The sequence below is a fragment of the Budorcas taxicolor genome, chromosome 10 (genome assembly GCF_023091745.1).
Source record: "Budorcas taxicolor isolate Tak-1 chromosome 10, Takin1.1, whole genome shotgun sequence".
NCBI classification, from domain to species: domain Eukaryota; kingdom Metazoa; phylum Chordata; class Mammalia; order Artiodactyla; family Bovidae; genus Budorcas; species Budorcas taxicolor.
In genome coordinates this window covers 84,328,833-84,346,748 of record NC_068919.1, presented here as the reverse complement: position 1 = coordinate 84,346,748, position 17,916 = coordinate 84,328,833, and the positions used below count along the sequence as shown (strand labels likewise).

The 17,916-nt window shown below is 56.2% G+C and overlaps 1 protein-coding gene across 1 annotated transcript; it reads left to right on the top strand.

Moving 5' to 3' along the window:
* Positions 1–938: 938 nt before the first annotated feature.
* Positions 939–16,030, top strand: RPS6KL1 (ribosomal protein S6 kinase like 1). The gene is made up of 11 exons (XM_052646730.1): positions 939–996; positions 2,392–2,676; positions 3,994–4,118; positions 5,056–5,148; positions 10,738–10,785; positions 11,173–11,305; positions 12,233–12,841; positions 13,274–13,363; positions 13,531–13,613; positions 15,012–15,107; positions 15,361–16,030. The coding sequence occupies exons 2-11, from the start codon at positions 2,412–2,414 to the stop codon at positions 15,469–15,471; spliced, it is 1,653 nt and encodes a 550-aa protein (XP_052502690.1). The 5' UTR covers positions 939–996; positions 2,392–2,411; the 3' UTR covers positions 15,472–16,030.
* The last annotated feature ends 1,886 nt before the right edge of the window (positions 16,031–17,916 follow it).

The following is a 17,916-nucleotide window of genomic DNA, read 5'->3' as shown; positions in this document are numbered from 1 at the left end:
AGGCATCCCTGTCCATTACCAACTCCCGGAGTTTACTCAAACTCATGTCCACTGAGTCTGTGATGCCACCTAACGATCTCATCCTCTGTCCTCCCCTTCTCCTCCCACCTTCCATCTTTCCCAGCATCAGGGTCTTTTCCAATGAGTCAGATCTTCAAATCAGGTGGCCAAAGTGTTGGAGTTTCAGCTTCAGCATCAGTCCTTCCAATGAATATTCAGGACTGATTTCCTTTAGGATGGACTGGTTGGATCTCCTTGCAGTCCAAGGGACTCTCAAGAGTCTTCTCCAACACCACAGTTCAAAAGTTGTTCGGCGCTCAGCTTTCTTTATAGTCCAAACTTCACATACATACATGACTACTGGAAAAACCATAGCCTTGACTAGATGGACCTTTGTTGGCAAAGTAGTGTCTCTGCTTTTTAATATGCTATCTAGGTTGGTCATAACTTTTCTTCCAAGGAGTAAGCGTCTTTTAATTTCATGGCTGCAGTCACCATCTTCAACCATATTCAAATAGTTGAATAAATGCATGAAATAACGAATGAGAAAAGTCCCCAAAGTGGCGCGTGTGCTTTTAGTCGGCCTAAACTTCCGAAGCAACTCCTTCCACATCCCTGAGAGAGTCTGGACCTCCACTCTCCGCAGCTCCACCCACCCGTCCCCAACTCCGTCTCCATCCTCATCCCCATCCCCATCCCCATCGCACCCTCTGCCCATCCCCATCCCTTCGATGCCCTCTCGCATAGTTCCGCTTTCCCGGCGCTGCTGCTTTAAGAGTCCGCAGAAGCCGAGCCGGGCGCTGATTGGTGGTTTATTCTAACGATAGCGGATGAGCTCATCTGCAACCAATGACCAGGCTGCACCGGCCAGACCCCCGCATCTAGGAGGAAGGCGGAAAGCAGCCGCCCGCGGAGCTATGTCCCCCCGCGGGGGCGAAGGGTAGGTGGCCGCAGGGCTGAGTCGGGCCGCTCGGACCGAGCTCCTGGCTCGGGCAGGTACGGTGTTAGCCTGGCTCCTCCTCCATCCCCTCTTCCCCAGGAGAGAATGCCCTCACCTCTCATTCCCCCAGTCCCCTTCCTTGGCGACCCTCACGGGGCGGTGCACCTTGCGTGCAGGGGACTCGCGGGCTGGATGCACGTCTTTCTGGGTCCAGACGCAGCTTTGCAGCTCTGCCTAGGAGGACCCGGCCCGGCGGGTGGACCCTGAAGCTAGACCCTGACTCAGAGCAGCACACACTGCCGACCTGGGTGCCTCTGATCACAGGCCTCGAGCAGCATGCCCTGGTGACTGGGCCGAATGGGAAGGGCGCGGCTTCCCTTCCTCCCCTCCTCCACCTCCTGGCCGCATCCTGGCCAGGGCTCAGCTGCCCGCTGGCTTGGCGATGTGGGTTTTCCTCTCTGCCTCACTCCCCATCCTGTTCTCTCTTCCCTCTCTCCACAGAAGTAGAAATGACCTGGGGTTTGGGCCCCGCCCTTTCCCAATGAGGCCTGAGAGAGCAAAGGTGCAGAGGCTTCAGTGAAGGATAGAGGCAGCTTTCTGGCCTCTGAGCTCTTTCCTCTCCTTCTGCCACTGCTCTAACCCTGGCGGCCACTTGTATCACTTGCTGCTCAGGGTGGAGCTGCCGTCAGGTCCCTGGAGGCCACGTGGCCTTCCTGGACTTCTCAGAGCAGAGCCAGGGGGACAGAGCCATCCCCTCCCTAGGGCTGGCTGGGCTCTGACCTCATTCATCTAATTCCATCCAGAGTGGTACTGAATCTGCCAGTCAGTCATTTCATTTGCCTGCAGTCTTTAAGGCCAAGCCTTGTGCCCAGCTCTCCACCTGGCTCCTTGGGGGTCCTCACTCCCTGACCACACTGATCTTGGGACCAAGGGAAATGAAATAAAGCAGGGGCAATCCCTCCTGTTTGGGGAGGTACCATGGAGCCGAACCCTGAAGGATAAGTGAGATTCCCATGGGAGGAGGAGGGAGGGGCAGACAGGGCGCAGTATAAGGAATGGCCTTTGGGCCCCGGGCTTTTGCTTCAGCCTCAAAGTATGGTGACCTGCATATGTTTAATGTGCACAGAGGCCCTTTGAAGGCAGCTTTGTATCACAAATATTTTCAGCTATCTCTGATGCTTAGCACATAGTAGGTGCTCCAGAACTTGTTGAACTGAATTTGAGTGGAAAGAATTGTAAAAACAACTCAGAGCCCAAAGCATGTTTTTATTCTGTTATGACCACCACTTAGGAAAGATCTGGCTTAGTAAGGGGTATTACCCCCATTAGCTCTGATCCCTCCAGCCCTTGGAGGTGAGTATCAGTCTCCACAATACTCAGTGGAAGAAACCAGGGTACAGATGGGACATTGTCTCCAACTGGGTTCTTCCTAATGCCTCTGCTCATTCCAGGTCCCTGACCCAAGGCAGCCATGAGCCTGGTGGCCTATGAGTGCCCTCCTGGCCCTGGCCTGGAGCCTGAGCCCTGCTCTCGAGTACGGTCCCAGGCTCGCGTGTACCTGGAGCAGATTCGCAACCGGGTGGCTCCGGGGGCACCTGACATGACTAAGCATGACTACCTGGTGGATGCAGCCACTCAGATCCGGCTGGCCCTGGAGCGCGACGTCAGTGAGGACTACGAGGCCGCCTTCAACCACTACCAGAACGGCGTGGACGTTCTCCTCCGAGGCATGCACGGTGAGGCTGGGGCTGGGCAGGGGCCAAGGAAGGGCCCATCCCATCATCTGTCCATCTGTGCTGGGTGAGCAGGGCTCTGTGCTGGCCCTGCAGGACCTATGAGAAGGACAGTAGTATTGATAATAATAGCCTTCACTTATAAAGCAGTTCCTTTACACTAGGCACTGGTCTAAGGGCTTTACCTGTATCAATTCATTTCTGATTCACAGTAATACAAACCACTGTGTATGTTCTGACATGTACTTCCAAATATACAAGAATGATTTTTATTCCTATTTTCCAGATGAGGAAATTGAGGCACAGGGAAGTTAAATAGCTTGCTTAAGACTCCACAGCTATCAAATGACAAAGCTGAGATTTGAACAGTTTGGGCTCCAGAGGCTGTGAGCTTGGCTCACTAAGCTCTCCTACCCCTGGAGCTGGGCTGGGGTCCTGCCCTCTGGGTACTTGCATTCTGATGGCAGAAGATTGATGAGTTGATGATGGACAATTATAGTCCCAGGTAGCAAGAACAATGGGGAGGAAGTAAAGGGAGGGAAGAAGGAGACTGAGGCCAGGCAAACCTGGCACAGGGCATTTTCTAAAAGTCAAAACCCTAATCTGAGCCCTGAAGAATGGTAGGTATGCTGTCCAGCTGAAGAGCCTGGAGTGGGAGAGAGAGGGGACAGGCAGAGAACACAGGCAAAGGCCTGAAGGTAAGAGGGGAGGCCTGTTCAGGGCAAAAGGAGGCATTTCCAAGTTGTGGGAGAGGCTGGCCCTGAGGCCAGTTGGAGACACCTGAGGGCCTTGATGGCCAGCCTGGGGGTAAGAGTCAGGCCCCAATTCACGCTTCTAGTTGCTGCACTGATGATGCCTCTCAACAGCTGGCTTCATGCCTGTACCATGAACACCTTTACCCTCCAGGCCCAATGCCTGTTCTGGCCTCTTTCATACTGGGCATCAAAGATAGCAGAAGGTGTGCTCTCTGGGGGCTTCTCTTTCTTCCTGAAAAACAGACAGGGAAACTCTGTTCCATCCCTTCCCAGGCTGTGACAGTGGCCAGGAGGTGGTGCATGCCAATTGTAAGGTGCTATAGTCCGAGGGGGCCCCCCCCCACCCCCGGCCCGGCTTCCAGGCTCTCCCGCCACCATCCTTCGTCCTCCTCCCCTGCTGGTCTCCTACCCAGAAGAGGACCCAAGAACAGATGCGGGGTCAGAATCCACTGACCAGCCTCAGAAATAGCTGCCCTCCTGTGGGGGGCAGAGTGTGGGCAATGGGAGCCAAACCCCCGCCTCCTCCCAGGGCTGGCAGGGTCCTCTTGACCCCTTCTCCCCACAGTCGACCCCAACAAGGAGAGGTGTGAGGCTGTCAAACTGAAGATAACCAAGTACCTGCGGCGGGCGGAGGAGATCTTTAATTGCCACCTGCAGAGGACGCTGGGCAGCGGAGCCAGCCCTGATGAGGTGAGGAGCCCCCAGAAGACTGAGGGATCCGGGGGAAGAGAGCTAAGGCCCCTACCCCCCAGGCCAGGGAGCTGTCACCTTGCCATCCCCGGCTGGGCAGACGGTGGAGAGCACAGGCAGGCTGGCGCGTGTCCCGGGGCTGCCGCCCTGCCCTCCTCCTCCTGGCTTCCTCCCTCTCTCTCCCACACTCTCCGTAGCTCATTCACATTCTAACACTTGGTGAATCATCTCCAGTCCAGTCTCGCACCCTCACAGGGGAGACACACACACAGGCAGCTCCTCACCCTCCCACACAGCCCATACACACACTCACCTGTGTACACACTCAGGCTCCCAGAGTGCTTTTCGGCTGGGCTGCAGTGAGTGTTTGGAGCAGACATGAATACCCACCCACATGCGTATACACAGACATGAATACCCATGTGCATATACACACACGTGAATACGTGCATATACAAATGTACACAAATCCTCTCCCCACATCCTGACCCAGCAGGCCCCTCAGAGAGGGTTGAGAATGCATGCCCACTTTTCAACCCCTAGGTGTGCACATACACACTCCTTCTAGTCTGATGCACCTTGTAAGATGCTTCCCACAGTGCAGGTACCTGGGCCTGCCTTGGTCTTTGAAGCCTGTTGCCCAGGTTATTTCCCCACCCCTGAGAGCATCTGCCTCCTGTGGGTGCCACTTTTGAGAGGGGGTTTCAGAGGACTCCTTGAGCCTGGGAGGAAGCCCGGGTAGGCGCTGAGCTGAGAGGGTGGCCTGGCCACCCTGGACCAAGGCTGGGTCTGTCTCTGTGAGGTGGGGGTCTGCCCGTACCCTGGTCCTTGCCCTCTGTGGCCACTGGTCTCCTGGCAAGCCGAGCCCTGCTCGCCGCAGCTGGGTGAGTTGGCCGTGACCCTGAGGCTGCTGCGGGGCTCTCTCCCGCCACCGCAGGGTTTCAGCAGCCTGAGGCTCCGGCCCATCCGCACGCTGAGCTCTGCCCTGGAGCAGCTGAGGGGCTGCAAGGTCGTCGGGGTCATCGAGAAGGTGAGCGAGCAACGCCCAAGGTGTGGGAGGACACAGTGTGTGTGACCGGGAGTGGCCAGTGCTGGAAAGGGGGCAGGCGGTCCAAGCGGAGACGGGCAGCCGGGTCCAGGGGTGCCCCACCCCTCCTCCAGCCCAGCACACACCAGCCCCGGCAAGGAAAAAGTGAGGAAGCCACAGAGGCAGACAGCGCCTCTCCACAGACCCTCCAGCTCAGACACAGAACTGCTCCCTCGGCAGTTCAGGACAGCAGCCGCAGGGGCACCCAGCCAGCCTGAGCTGCCTTGTGCGCCCCCACTTCCCGCTTCCTCCAGGGGCTGCAGCCAAGAATCTCCCCTGCCAAGCCCAGCCCAGAGGTTCCTGGGGCAGGAATGTGCTCATCGCTAGAAACCTGCCTTGTCCAGGTCCTTGGCAGCTCTGCCCTCTGTCTCCTGGCTTCTCCCGCAGTGCCCCAATCTGGGATCGGCTCCCTTAATTCAGGGCAGACAGGAGTCGACAGTGCAAACTGGACCTGGACACTCAGCAGAAGGACAGACAGGTTGGGTCAAATGAGATTTGAGCCAATATTTGATTGCTCTCTGCCCGGACCCAGAGATAGCTGGAGTATTTGCTTAAGTGTTTTTATTTTTTTTTTTCAAACTGAACCATTCATCAGAATCACCTGGAGGAGTTTCCTAACCACACAGATGCCTGGGCCCCATCCCAAACCCACCAAATGAGAATTTCTAGGGTTGAACCCAGGCATCTGTCATTTAAGACACTCACGGGGGATTTGGGCGGGTGTGGGAGCCAGCAGAGAAAAGAGGACTGGTGTATGCTCCTTCACACACTGCTGAGGATGAAGTGCTGTCTGGACGGGCATCACGTGGCCCCAGGCAAGCTCTCTGCCCTCTCTGGGCATCGGTTTCCTCATCTGGAAGTGGGGAAGGGATCTTCCCACCCACCCAGGGGGATGTGGGAACTAAAGTGAAATAACTTTTGGGAAAGGCCTGGCACACGCTAAAGCGTCTGATACAAGTTCGATGGCTGAAGGCTGATGACAAGAGTGGGTCAGCAGGAAGCAGGCTTCCCATCCCTGGCCTCGCTCCAGCGGCTGCTCCCTATTCCCTGGAGCAGGCGCCTGGTCTGTCAGCCAAGGCCCAGCCAGCTTCCATCTGCCCAGCCCTTCCCGCCCACCGTGTTCATCCATGTGGCTCGGCCACCCCCGTGGGCAGGCCAAGGAGGCGACAGCCACCACTGTTCACCCGTGGGGGATCCCACTGAACCGATGGTGTTATGGAGAGAGGGGTTCTGGGTCAAATAAGCTTTAGAAACAGTGCGTTAAAGTTACATTACTTCATTGCTCTAATTCTAGGAAGTTTCAGGCTTTGAGGATGCAAATGTACACAGTGAATCTCCAAGAGGGAGGTCTATGACAGAATTCCCCGAATTTGAATTTGTTTAACCCCAGACACACATGTGCAAAGCATTTTTGGAATCCTGTATTCCGAGGCCTGTGCATATGGGAAAAACAGATTCAGGCCAAGCCCAACCGTTCTGTCTTACAAGTGCCCTCTTTTTTCCTTTATTACCCTTTCTTGGGCACTCAACTTAGCCACTCCGCATCCCTCCTAAAATCCTGTGGCCTTTTCCTGTGTCATTCGCAAGCCAGGAAAATCAGTCTCCCAAATTAGGAGAGATGTTAGGGCCACTGGGCCCAGGTCCCTGCAGCCACGCCCGGATGGATGTCACTGCCTTTCATTCCATAGCTGTGCCCAGACAGCCCAGGGCGGGTGCTTGGCAGAGCAGTGCCAGTCTGCAGCAGCCCCCAGCCTCAGGGCAGCAAAGGGCCCCATTTAGGAAGCCTTGAGAGCCCCCAGAGAGGTCCCACTGTGAGGGTTCATGGGGCTGAAGAGGGTTTCCTTGGGGCCAGAAGAGATACCTGCAAGGGTAGGGGGCGGCAGAGAACAGTGAGGTGGGTGGGTCAGGGACTAGGTGGGCAGCTGGCCAGGATGCCTAGGGTCTACTCTCAGGGAGCATTGGGGGGCTTAGGAGACAACACTGGCTATTTGCTGAGCTTCATCCAGGAACTAGGCCCTGAGTCAGGGATGGGGAAGAAAGAGAAGGACAGCCAAGTCCCTTCTGTGTTTTTGGCTCAAACATGAGGGTGTTTAAAATTATTACTATTTATCAGCATTTGAAAATTGGCAGGTTTCATAGAGAAAGCCCAAGTTTCCTACTTTTCCTGAGAAATGAGAGGATCTGGAAATGCAGGCTCACATTCCTGCTTGTCAACCCCAGGCAGATGAAGGGCTGCCTGCTTTAATGAGGCACTTGGCCTGCCCTTTCCTGTCCTGCCCACTGGCACACATTAACAGCCCCTGGGGACCTTTGTGCTTGAGAACCTATTTGAAACTTCTGGATTTGTTTGCTCCAGGAGGGAGTCCTCCTGGCCTTGACACTCTGGACATTTTAAAATAAAGGGTTAATGTGTTTTACCAAAGTTTTAATTGTCCACACATCCGGAGAGCTCAGTGGGTTTTATTTTTTTAAAAAGAGACTTCCTTTTTTAAAAAGATGGGAGCTGGCACTCAGAACTGCCTTACACCTTCCTGATAGCCTTCTCTCCTGGCATCTGTTAAGCCCTCTGTAGTTAGCACAGCTGCTGCATTAAACCCGCTCAGTCTCCCTGCGGGGGAAGAAGGGTTATACTGTACAGCCAGATATAGTAGTCACCAGCCACATGGAATGGAATGGAATCGTCGCTTCAGTCGTGTCCGACTGTTTGCGACTCCACGGACTGTAGCCCGCCAGGCTCCTCTGTCCATGGGATTCTCCAGGCAAGAGTACTGGAGTGGGTTGCCATGCCCTCCTCCAGGGGATTTTCCCAACCCAGGGATCGAACCCAAGTCTCTTACATCTCCTGGACTGGCAGGCGGGTTCTTTGCCACTAGTGCCACCTGGGAAGCCCATAATACTATTTAAAAAAATATTTTTTTATAACACCGCGTGACATGCAGAACTTCCCCGAGTGGGGATTGAATTCACACCTTCCACAGTGCAAGCGCAGAGCTGTAACCACTGGACCACCAGGGAAGTCCAGTTTTAATAAAAATTAAATATTCTAGCAGTGGCACCCACTGTATTTCAAAGGCTTGATAGCTACATGTGGTTCATGGCTTCTATACTGAACAAATAGACAATATTTCTGTTACAGCAGAAGGTTCTCCTGGGCAGTGCTGCATTTTAACCATTGTTCCATAGAGAATGTAACTGAGGCTCATAGAGGTCAAGTGACAAACCAGTGCTCTGTCTCCCGTAGCACAGAACAAAAGAGGAAGGGGGTTTTTGTTTTGTTTGCTTGGTTTAATGGTGGCAGGGGGGATACCCCCTTTGCTACTCTTTTGAAATAGGATGTAAAAGAAAAGAGTTTTAAACAGTAAATGGGAATTTCCTGGTTGTCCAGTGGGTAGCACTCTGCAGTTCCACTGCAGGGAGGCACAGTTGATGCCTGGTTGGAGAACTAAGATCCCGCAAGCCTGGCCAGAAACAACAGCGACAGCACGTATCGCCCACCATCCCACCTCATTCCAAGATAACCAGCATTGACGGTGTGGCCTAATTATTTCTTGATTCTTGTGTGTGTGTGTGTGTTTGTGTGTGTGTGTGTGTGTTTTCTTTTCTTTTTTAACGCACTGTTTCAGTGTACTGATCAAGTTTTGTTTCTGGCCTCTCTGACATTCCCTGCCTGCTGGGTTTTTTTTTTTTTTTCTTTTGAATATGTAAACGAGAAGCCTTGCCCAGGACAAGGTGGTGGGGAATCCCACTTGGCAAGAGGCAGTAGGGAATTATCCGGGGTGTCAGCACTTGTGGGAAACCGTGTTATCCTAAATGACCCCAAAGTTCTCTCTTTCAAACTCATTGGGCAGAGCAACAAGGACCAGGCTGGACTCCATCTCCGGATGTTGGAGGAGAGACCTCTAGTGGTCATAAGGCGTACCTCACTCCTGATGCCCCAGCCGTCGGAAGCCACCACCTTCATCTCACTGATGGCAGGGAAACTGAGGCCCAGAGGGGAAGGCATGTGCCAGGTCACCTAGCTATGCCCGTTTTCAGTTATGTCTTCAAGGCTCCCGGGTCAGCCCATCTGAATTCTCATCCCGGCTCTGTGGGACCGCAGGCAACATTACCTCTCTGAACCTCGATTTCTTCATCAGTGAAATGAGTCACGTAATACTTGGGGCTGCCCAGGTGGCACAGTGGTAAAGAATTCGCTTGACAATGCAGGAGACGCAAAAGATGTGGGTTTGGTCCCTGGGTCGGGAAGATCTCCTGAAGGAGGAAATGGCAACCCACTCCAGTCTTCTTGCCTGGAGAATCGTGTGGACAGAGGATCCTGGCGGGTCTCAGAGAGTCAGACACGATTAAGCACAGCACAGCAGCACAGGGCCTCACCAGCAGGGCTGTAAGAATGAAACTAAGGAAGCTAGATAAGGCCCTTAGCACAGGGCAATACTATACAGTATACAATATAGTACTATACTATACTATAGTAATACTATACAGAGTGGTACTATACAGTAATACTGCACACGAGTTTCCCTGTGCTGATACTAATAGCCATCAGCAAAGACTATAGAGAGCACGTTATACAGCAGGCTCGAGCTGCTGCCGTACTTGAGTTGTCTGACTTAACAACACCCTCTTCATGACCTTCTGAAGCAGGTACTGCTATGACCCAGGGTGCGGGTCTTGCCCTCACGTGCCCCCCTGTCTGGGCTGAATCTTCTACGTTTCTGCCCTGACAGGTCCTCTCCTATGGCTGGGGTTCACCCCTGCCCATAATGGAGATGAGTCTAGGGCCCAGCTCCAAGCAAGGCTCTGACCCAGCAGTTGGCAGACCACTGCCTCCAAACAAAACCGACAGGAGAAGGAAGAGGTTGCTCGCCAAAGACAGAGTCCAGAGGAAAGGACCATTTAAAAAAGCAAAAGACCATCGCATCACTGGGAGTGGGGGGCAGGGGGTGCGACCTGAAGGAGCACGCCAAGCCCGTGTGGTTTGGGGCACCATTGGGGCCACATTCTCAGAGCCTTGGCTTCTTCACCTGTGAAATAAGAGTTGAGAGAAGGTGACTGGCCCTGAGGTCCCTTCCAGCCATGACACCCTCAGATCCTGTGGAATGGACCATTCACCTCATGTGTGGAAAGCCCTGACTACTTCCCTGTGCGGCGCAGGGCTCTGGGAATACAGAGCTAGACAGCATGGTCCCTGCGCTCTTGGAGCTCACAGCCCAGTGGAGCGACAGGAAATCACACACAGTGTGCTGGGGGTGAGCCGGGAGAGCGCTGCAGACAGATTAGGAGTCCTGGCCTGATCTGAGGTTGGGAAGGCTCCCTGGAGGAGGTGGTACCTGATAAGACCTGCAGGTCTAACGAGGGTGGATGAATCCGACAGGTTCAATGTCATGTTGGTGGAGGAGGGGATATACTCTGTACCACCAAAGCCTGACGTCCCTGCCTAGCCTGGGTGGAGGAGCGTGGGGCCTGGGGTTGGGGGTGTAGAGCCCCGGGAACTAGCCTGTGCCTTGACTAGTGCCTCCTGGACCTCTGCAGGTACAGCTGGTCCAGGACCTAGCGACTGGAGGGACCTTCGTGGTGAAGGCAGGTGCCACCCCACCCCCTGCCATTCCTCCTTCCCCTTGGGACCTTCTTGGAGCTCTTGGAAACCCCTGCCCTCTGGGGAACCTCTACCCAGAACCCGTATGGGAAGCCCACGTTCCCTCCAGATCCCACAGCTGCTAGTTCTGCACCCCGGGCATGTGCCCGACTTCCCAGAAACACACACACATATACTGCCCTACCCTTGGCCCAGACAGGGAGGGGAGGGTCTGCTTTCCATGGTGGAAAGAGGGTTGAGGGTCAGGACAGGAACTAGGGGGAGGCAGCTGCTCCTCAGGGGGGCTCCCACACTTCATCTGGTTGTTCCTGAAGAGCAGAGTGGCCTCTGGCCGGTCCCCAGCTGATCTGCCTGGCCTGCCCCCTCCTCAGGGCCTGTCCAGGTGCCACGTGGCGAGCCGGGAGCGGCTGACCATCATCCCACACGGCGTCCCCTACATGACCCAGCTGCTGCGGTACTTTGTGACTGATGACTCCATCTTCCTGCACCTGGAGCACGTGAAAGGTGAGCAGACCCCAGGGGCCCCATCGGCTCCTCAGGCCTTCAGGAGATTGTCCTGTCTCATCCCCTTAAAATTTGGAGCTCGTTACCCAGCCACAGGCCCAGCCTTCCTGGAGGGTGAAGGCAGGACTAGCCTGCTGCGGGCTTCTCAGTGATGCCAGGGGGCAGGAGACGTCCAAGGAGGACATTCACATCTTGGATGAATGAGGGCACGTATGCAGGTGTCCCCTTTGTCACCATCTCCCCCAGTCTTGGCTCTTTTCACTTTTCTAGTCCATGCCCACCCCCCCGAGTGGCCATATGGGATGATGGTGCCAAAGCTGTAAGTACAGGAACTGGGCCACAGCAGATATTTATTGATCAGCTAGGATTTCTGTTTGTTTGTTTTCAATGAGGTACATCTCTCTGGATCGTGACATATAGTCATCACAGATCCATGCCTAGCCTTCTTTTATTTTACTTAATTAAATTCATGGCACTATTCTCCCTTTGTGCTGTGCTCAGTCGCTCAGTCGTGTCCGACTCTTTGTGACCCCATGAACTGCAGCCCTCCAGGCTCCTCTGTCCATGAGATTCTCCAGGCAAGAATACTGGAGTGGGTTGCCATGCCCTTCTCCAGGATTCTCCCTTTGAAAAATATATAATACATCAGACACTGGAGAACCCGCCACCTAGACCAAGGACATTAGAGAATAATTTACATCTTCTTAGGGGTTAAGCACCTATTTTGTGAGGCTGGGGCCCCGTCACGGGTGGGTGGAGAGGAGGAGAGAGGGCATCCTGGGCTTCGGGAGGGGAGGGAGCCAAGTGAGGATCTGAAGGCAGAGGGTCTGTGCCCAAGACAGAGGGGGAGCAGGCGTGGGACAAAGACGCGTCCACACTCATTTCCTCTCCCGTCCCCACGCTTGCGGCTCCCTCTGCTTGGCCCAGGAGGTACGCTCTGGTCCCACCTGCTCTCCCAGCCGTGCCCCCAGCAGTCTGGGACCGGATCTGGCTCCAGCCTGGAGAGGATGAAGGCTCCACTAAACTCCCATCTCAGCCTCGGAACCAGCTCAGTGCCCCCGGGGCACACCCGCCCGTGGGACGGAATCCCTCTGGAGCCTCCGTGGACTTCTCAGAGCCTCACCCCAGCCAGGAGGGTGGTAGCCGTTAAACCCCAGAGAGAGGCTGGGGGTGAAGCCTCAGCCAGAATGAGCACTGCCCGCGTCTGGGACCTTCCAAAGGCCCCAGGTGGCCGCCTGCACTCCCACACCGGGCGAGGACTTGGCCGGAGCTCGGAGCCCGCGCCCCCATGGGGGCTCCCTTGGGTTCGGGCCGGGGCCGGCCGGGTGCTGGGGGGCTGCAGCCGAGGCAGAGGCCCGAGCCGCCTCTCGGCCTCTGGAGGGGCCAGCCTGGTGTCCGGCGGGGGCGCCTGGAGTCTGAAGGAGGAGCAGGTGAGGCAGTGGGCGGCCGAGACGCTGCTGGCCCTGGAGGCGCTGCACCAGCAAGGGGTGCTGTGCCGGGACCTCAATCCCCGCAATCTGCTCCTGGACCAGGCCGGTAGGAGCCCCAGGTGGGGTGTGGGGGCTGGGGGCAGAGGAGTGGGCCCTAACCCCACCCCACCCCTCAGGAGGGAGGCCCCCACAGCCTTGAGATTTCCCCAGAGCCAAGAGGAGGCAGACGGTATCTGACTGTTCCCCCTGGACCACCCCTACCCCCTGCCTTTTCGGGAAGGCCTCGGCCAAGCCCGGCTGGCCGGCTGTGGTTAAGCTTGGAAAGCAGACCCTTTCCCCACCCTGAGCTCTGGGGCAGCCGCTCCTGTGATGACCAGGTTGTTCCAGGGGCCTTGGGGGGCCGAGCCCCTAGGGAACCTCTGCCCAGCACGGCCCACTGGCTCCTGGGGTCCCCTGCCCCACGCCAAAGGCTCCAAGATGACTAACTGCGGTTTTTGTCCCCCTCTGGCTCCTCCCTGCACACACACGGCATGACAAGGCCACATCCGGCTCACGTATTTTGGCCAGTGGTCAGAGGTGGAGCCCCAGTGCTGCAGGGAGGCTTCGCACAACCTCTACAGCGCCCCAGGCAAGAAGGGAAGGGCGAGGCAGCCCCTGAGTGTCTGTGTGTGGGTGGGCCGGGGGACTGAGGATGAGAGAGGCAACAGGCCCATCCTGGAGGTGCGGGTGGTGGGGAAGGGGTTGAAGGAAGACCTGCCCTCTCAGCAAGACTGAGGACTGTTCTGGCTCCCACAGAGGTCGGTGGGATTTCGGAGCTGACCGAAGCCTGCGACTGGTGGAGCTTTGGGTCTCTCCTGTATGAACTGCTGACTGGGACGGTGAGCTCTGTGTGGGCAGGGTGTGGAGCCTGGCTGGTGTCACTGAGCATAGAATGGGCTGGGGTTAGTCCAACCGGTCAGTGTTGGGGGCTGAGCCTACCTGATTGCTCAATACCTGGCCATTGGGCCCAATGTCTTGTCGGCACAGGCCCCCTCTCCCCCAGCCCAGAGGCCGTGAGAGAAGGAGGAAGCAATTCCCACCCAGGCCTTGGCCACACCTTGCACCCCGACCCTCGTCAGGCAAGTGGCGATAGCTAGGGAGACTGTCAACTTAGATGAGGGAGAGTCGAGCTGCGGTGCTCAGGGAAGGTTCCTGGAAGAGGGCGCCTGGGCCTGGCTCTGGAGGGCAGCTGAGTGTGACACAGCTTTGTTCCTCAGATCATCCCTCACAGGCCTCCTCTCCCCACTGCTCACACCACGCTCCACCCCCCCCCCCCACCCTTCAGAGCTGTGACCCCCAGACTTTGGCTGGAAGACCAGAGAGAGGGTATCCATCATCCCAGGCCGGCAGCTGCCCTGTCCAGCCTGGGTCGAACCAGAGCTTGAAGTTCCCCTCGCAAACACCTTGCTCAGGGTGGTGGGCTCAGCTCTCTGTCCTCCCTCATGAGCTCAGTGCTGCACCTGGGGCTGGTTAAGTCAGGCAGCAGGGAGAGGCCAAGCTCCATTTGAGCAGGAAGTGCCCTGAGTGGATGTGGTGTAACTGGAAGTTCAGAGCTGACCGGTCACTCCTGGCTCCCTCCTGCTTTGGTCCCGAGGCCAGGGCCTCTGAGAGCCCTGGCTGCAAACAGCCGCCCAGAGTGGTTCTCTCCTATTAGCCAGGGCCCTCCCACCTGTCCAGCTCAGGGCTCCTGGCCCTCCTCCTGGTGGCTTCTTGCCTGTCTTCCTGACCTCCAGACACACCCCTCTGCTCCCCCGCAGCTGCACCCTTCTGGAACGCAGATAGGTCCTGCCTTCTTCTCCCACCACAGCCCTGCCTTGACCCTGGCAGGAGCATGCCGTGGCAAAGGAGCCGCCCGTGGAGATTTGCTTTCTGTAAGGAGACAAGTTTCAGTGCTATTCCTGATAGAGTGCCTGCCCCGATGGCAACCCAAGACCGGTGCTTCTAGCAAGCTTGGAGCCATAGGGGCCTGGGTTCAAACCCTGAACTCAGCACAAATCCGTCAACCTGCTTCTTGCCCTTAAAATGGGGGTGCCAATTGCTTACTTTGAAGGTTGTTGCAGAAACTAGGGATCACAGGTGTCAGGCACCTTCCTCAGCCCGGCAGGCAGCAGATCCAAAGCAGAAGGCGATGGAGTCATGGCCATGCCCGTGAGGTATAACACAGGGGGAAGAAATACAATCTCGGCCGCCAGTGGAGTGTACAGACTCCTGGGGGCCGCCTCCCCGTGTCTTCCCAGGCGCTGTCCCAGAGCCACCCCTCAGGAATCCAGCCCCACACCCAGCTGCAGCTGCCCGAGTGGCTCAGTGGCCCGGCGGCCTCCCTGCTGACTGAGGTGAGGTGCAGGTGGCCTCCTGGTGGCGCCTTCTTGGCCTGAGGGTGGACAGAAGGGAAGGCAGAGCCCTGTGTGTGAACAAGTCACCCCATGTACTAGGTGTCCGGCATGGGTGCAGGAGGGTCATAGGGCCAACAAATTTCTATACCTCGGTGGCCAAACACCAATGTCGACCCCCTGCCCCCCCACCAGGGTAACAGGGCTCCCGGGGCCTGGCCGGCCTGCCCAGGGCTGACTGGGCTTTTCTCCGCAGCTGCTGCAGTTCGACCCGGCCCGGCGCCTGGGCGCTGGAGGAGGCGGTGTCCATGAACTCAAGGCCCACCCCTTTTTCAGTTCCATCCAGTGGAGCAAACTGGGGGGGTAGGAGGGCGTGGCGTCAGCGACGGAGCGGCTGGACTGGTCTGGATCTCCTCTCCTCTCTTTGCCTGCCACTTCCCAGCAGTGGCCCTCGGGCAAAGAATGCAAGGCAGCTTGCCTTTCCTGGTCAAGACTCCACCGTTGGGCCTCAGAAGTCTCATCACCACTGACCAGGAAGGGTCTTGTGGACTCCCCCAGCCACCTCTTGGAGAAATGCTTTCTAGTCGGTGCTGAGGGGCAGACATCTCAGCCTGTTAGACAGCTTGAACGTCTCCACCTGTCCACCCTCCACCCATCAGTCAACAGTCACCTGCTGTGTCTACACCCTGTACCTTGAACTGGGACCTGCCCTGTTAAAAGGTGCCTTCCTTGGCATTAGCTCTGAGCTACTGACCACCTGCTGAGCCGAGAAATCTTGACTCATGATTTGCCATGTGCCCCACTCAGGGTGTCTCTGGAGACTCATCTCAGGTTACTAGTCCCCTGGCTTCCTGGCTCCAAACCAGGGCTGTCCTAGCTCGTCATCTTAGCCACGCAACTAGTGTGCCCCTTCTACCAAAGGCTACTTCCCCAGGGGGTGGGGGAGGCAGGGAAGCAGGGAAGAAGTCTGTAGCGGATATGGGGTGGAGTGGGGAGGGGCGGGGGGGACAGGACAACCCACCCCCTCCTGACCATGCTGCTTATCTTGTAATTACAGACCTTTGAGAGCAAAAGGAAAGGAGGGGAGGAAAATAAGGATGAGGAGGGAGGGGGAGAAAGAGGGGAAGGCACAGCTCTGCCACTTAAAGAAGCTTTATAAACAGAATAAAGGGCTCCCTTCCCCAGCTAGCCCACCCACGTGGAGAGAAAGCAAACCCTGGCCTGTGGGTCTGAGCTGGGGGACCACAAAACTGACTCCAGCCTGAAGCCACTTGAAGGAAAGTTGTCTCCCCTCGGGTTCCCTTCTTGGACATTTGTCCTGTTTACCATTTTGCATTTCAGTGTTGAGGGTCCACTCAATCCACTGCCCACTGTGACTTCCTTTCCTTTTGAAATGAAACCACGCAACACCCAGAATGATTGCCCAAGCTCCTAGCCAGAAGCAAGAAGTTTCTGGTCTCTGAAGAGCTAGGATAAGTAGTTACCCCCGAAGATAATTCCCTCCCCAGATTTGGGGGCCCTCTTCTTCCTCTTAGGACTCACCCTGTCACTGGGGTGTGGCATCCAAGACAGAAACTTCCATCGACCTCTGCCCTCAACTCCTTCTCGCCTGAGTCTCCATCACCACCAGGGGGACACCACCCTCCAGTCCTGGCTGTGAAGGGCTGGGGACTGGTGTTGTGGGGAGGTCCTTGGGATGAGTCTGAGGCAAAGGACACAGGGAGGTGCTGGCTCTCCCTGGGGCTTGCCCACCCCTTCCACCCCCACTCCAATAAAGCCTCCTCTTACCTCTGGTGTCCTTGCCTCATTAACGCAATGAGAGGGGCCCTGCAAGAATGGGATAAAGGAGGGTTCTCCCAGAGGAGCTCCATGATAACCAAGAGTGTGTTTGGAACCTGCTAGGAAGGAGGAAGCAGGGCTAGTAGTGAACAGCATGCCAGCCTATACCCCACAGAGCAGCTGTGAACCCACAGAAAAGTCCCAGCATGTAGGGGACACTGGAAAAGTCTTCAGAAGGCCGTGGTGCTTGCGGGTGGGGGTCCAATCCTCAGAGTCCCCTTGAACACATGGTGGCTCCTGAGAAGGTTGGAGCTCAGGGAGGTAAACGAGAGGGCCTGGCCAGAGCCTGGTGGAGCCCGTTCCAAGTCTGTTCCTTCCGCTACACTCCGTCAAGACCACCTCTAAGCACTGAACGAAGTGCCTCTGGAACTTCTAGGCCTCCTTTGTGCAATAAGCACTGCACATCTGGCACTCTGCTAGGCCTTGGGTTTAGAACTGTGGTCCCAGCAGGGCTTACAGTCTGTCTCCATTTGATAAAAATGGGGCTAAATACATCTCCTTTGTAGGTTTACTAAAGATATGAAAGCTTGTAGCTCCATGCCCCAGATCTGATCATTCTAAAATTCTTTCATTGAACCCAAGTTTCTTCTCCCTACTCGCTCTAGTTCTGCCCTCTAGGAGCCACTCTGTTCCTGTGACCAACCTTCATACAAAGATGGTACCACTGTGAGCAAGGTCAGCAGGCGGGGACTGCGTGGGTAACAGCCAGGCTGTTTCAGCCTGGACACTACCAGGCACTGTCACACGTACACCACACAGATCAGCTCTCTGCCCCACCCGCTAACCCTCACAGACCACTGCCCCAAGAGGTGATCTACTCTCATTTGTTCTGACCAACCTTGAGCGACCGGGTACCCACGTGGCCATCAACTGAAAATGTGAAATTATGAGTCGCTCCACCTCTCCCCAGTCCATCCCAGAAATAACAAGAGGCCCCACCAAAATGTAAATGTCGGCATTTGAAGGGGCCTCA

Bases quoted from the DNA above. Each gene is read 5' to 3' on its own strand.
- RPS6KL1 (XM_052646730.1), top strand. From the start codon at position 2,412: ATGAGCCTGGTGGCCTATGAGTGCCCTCCTGGCCCTGGCCTGGAGCCT. The intron at 2,677-3,993 runs GTGAGGCTGGGG...TTCTCCCCACAG, and splicing joins TCTCCTCCGAGGCATGCACG to TCGACCCCAACAAGGAGAGG. The intron at 13,364-13,530 runs GCAAGAAGGGAA...TGGCTCCCACAG, and splicing joins CAACCTCTACAGCGCCCCAG to AGGTCGGTGGGATTTCGGAG.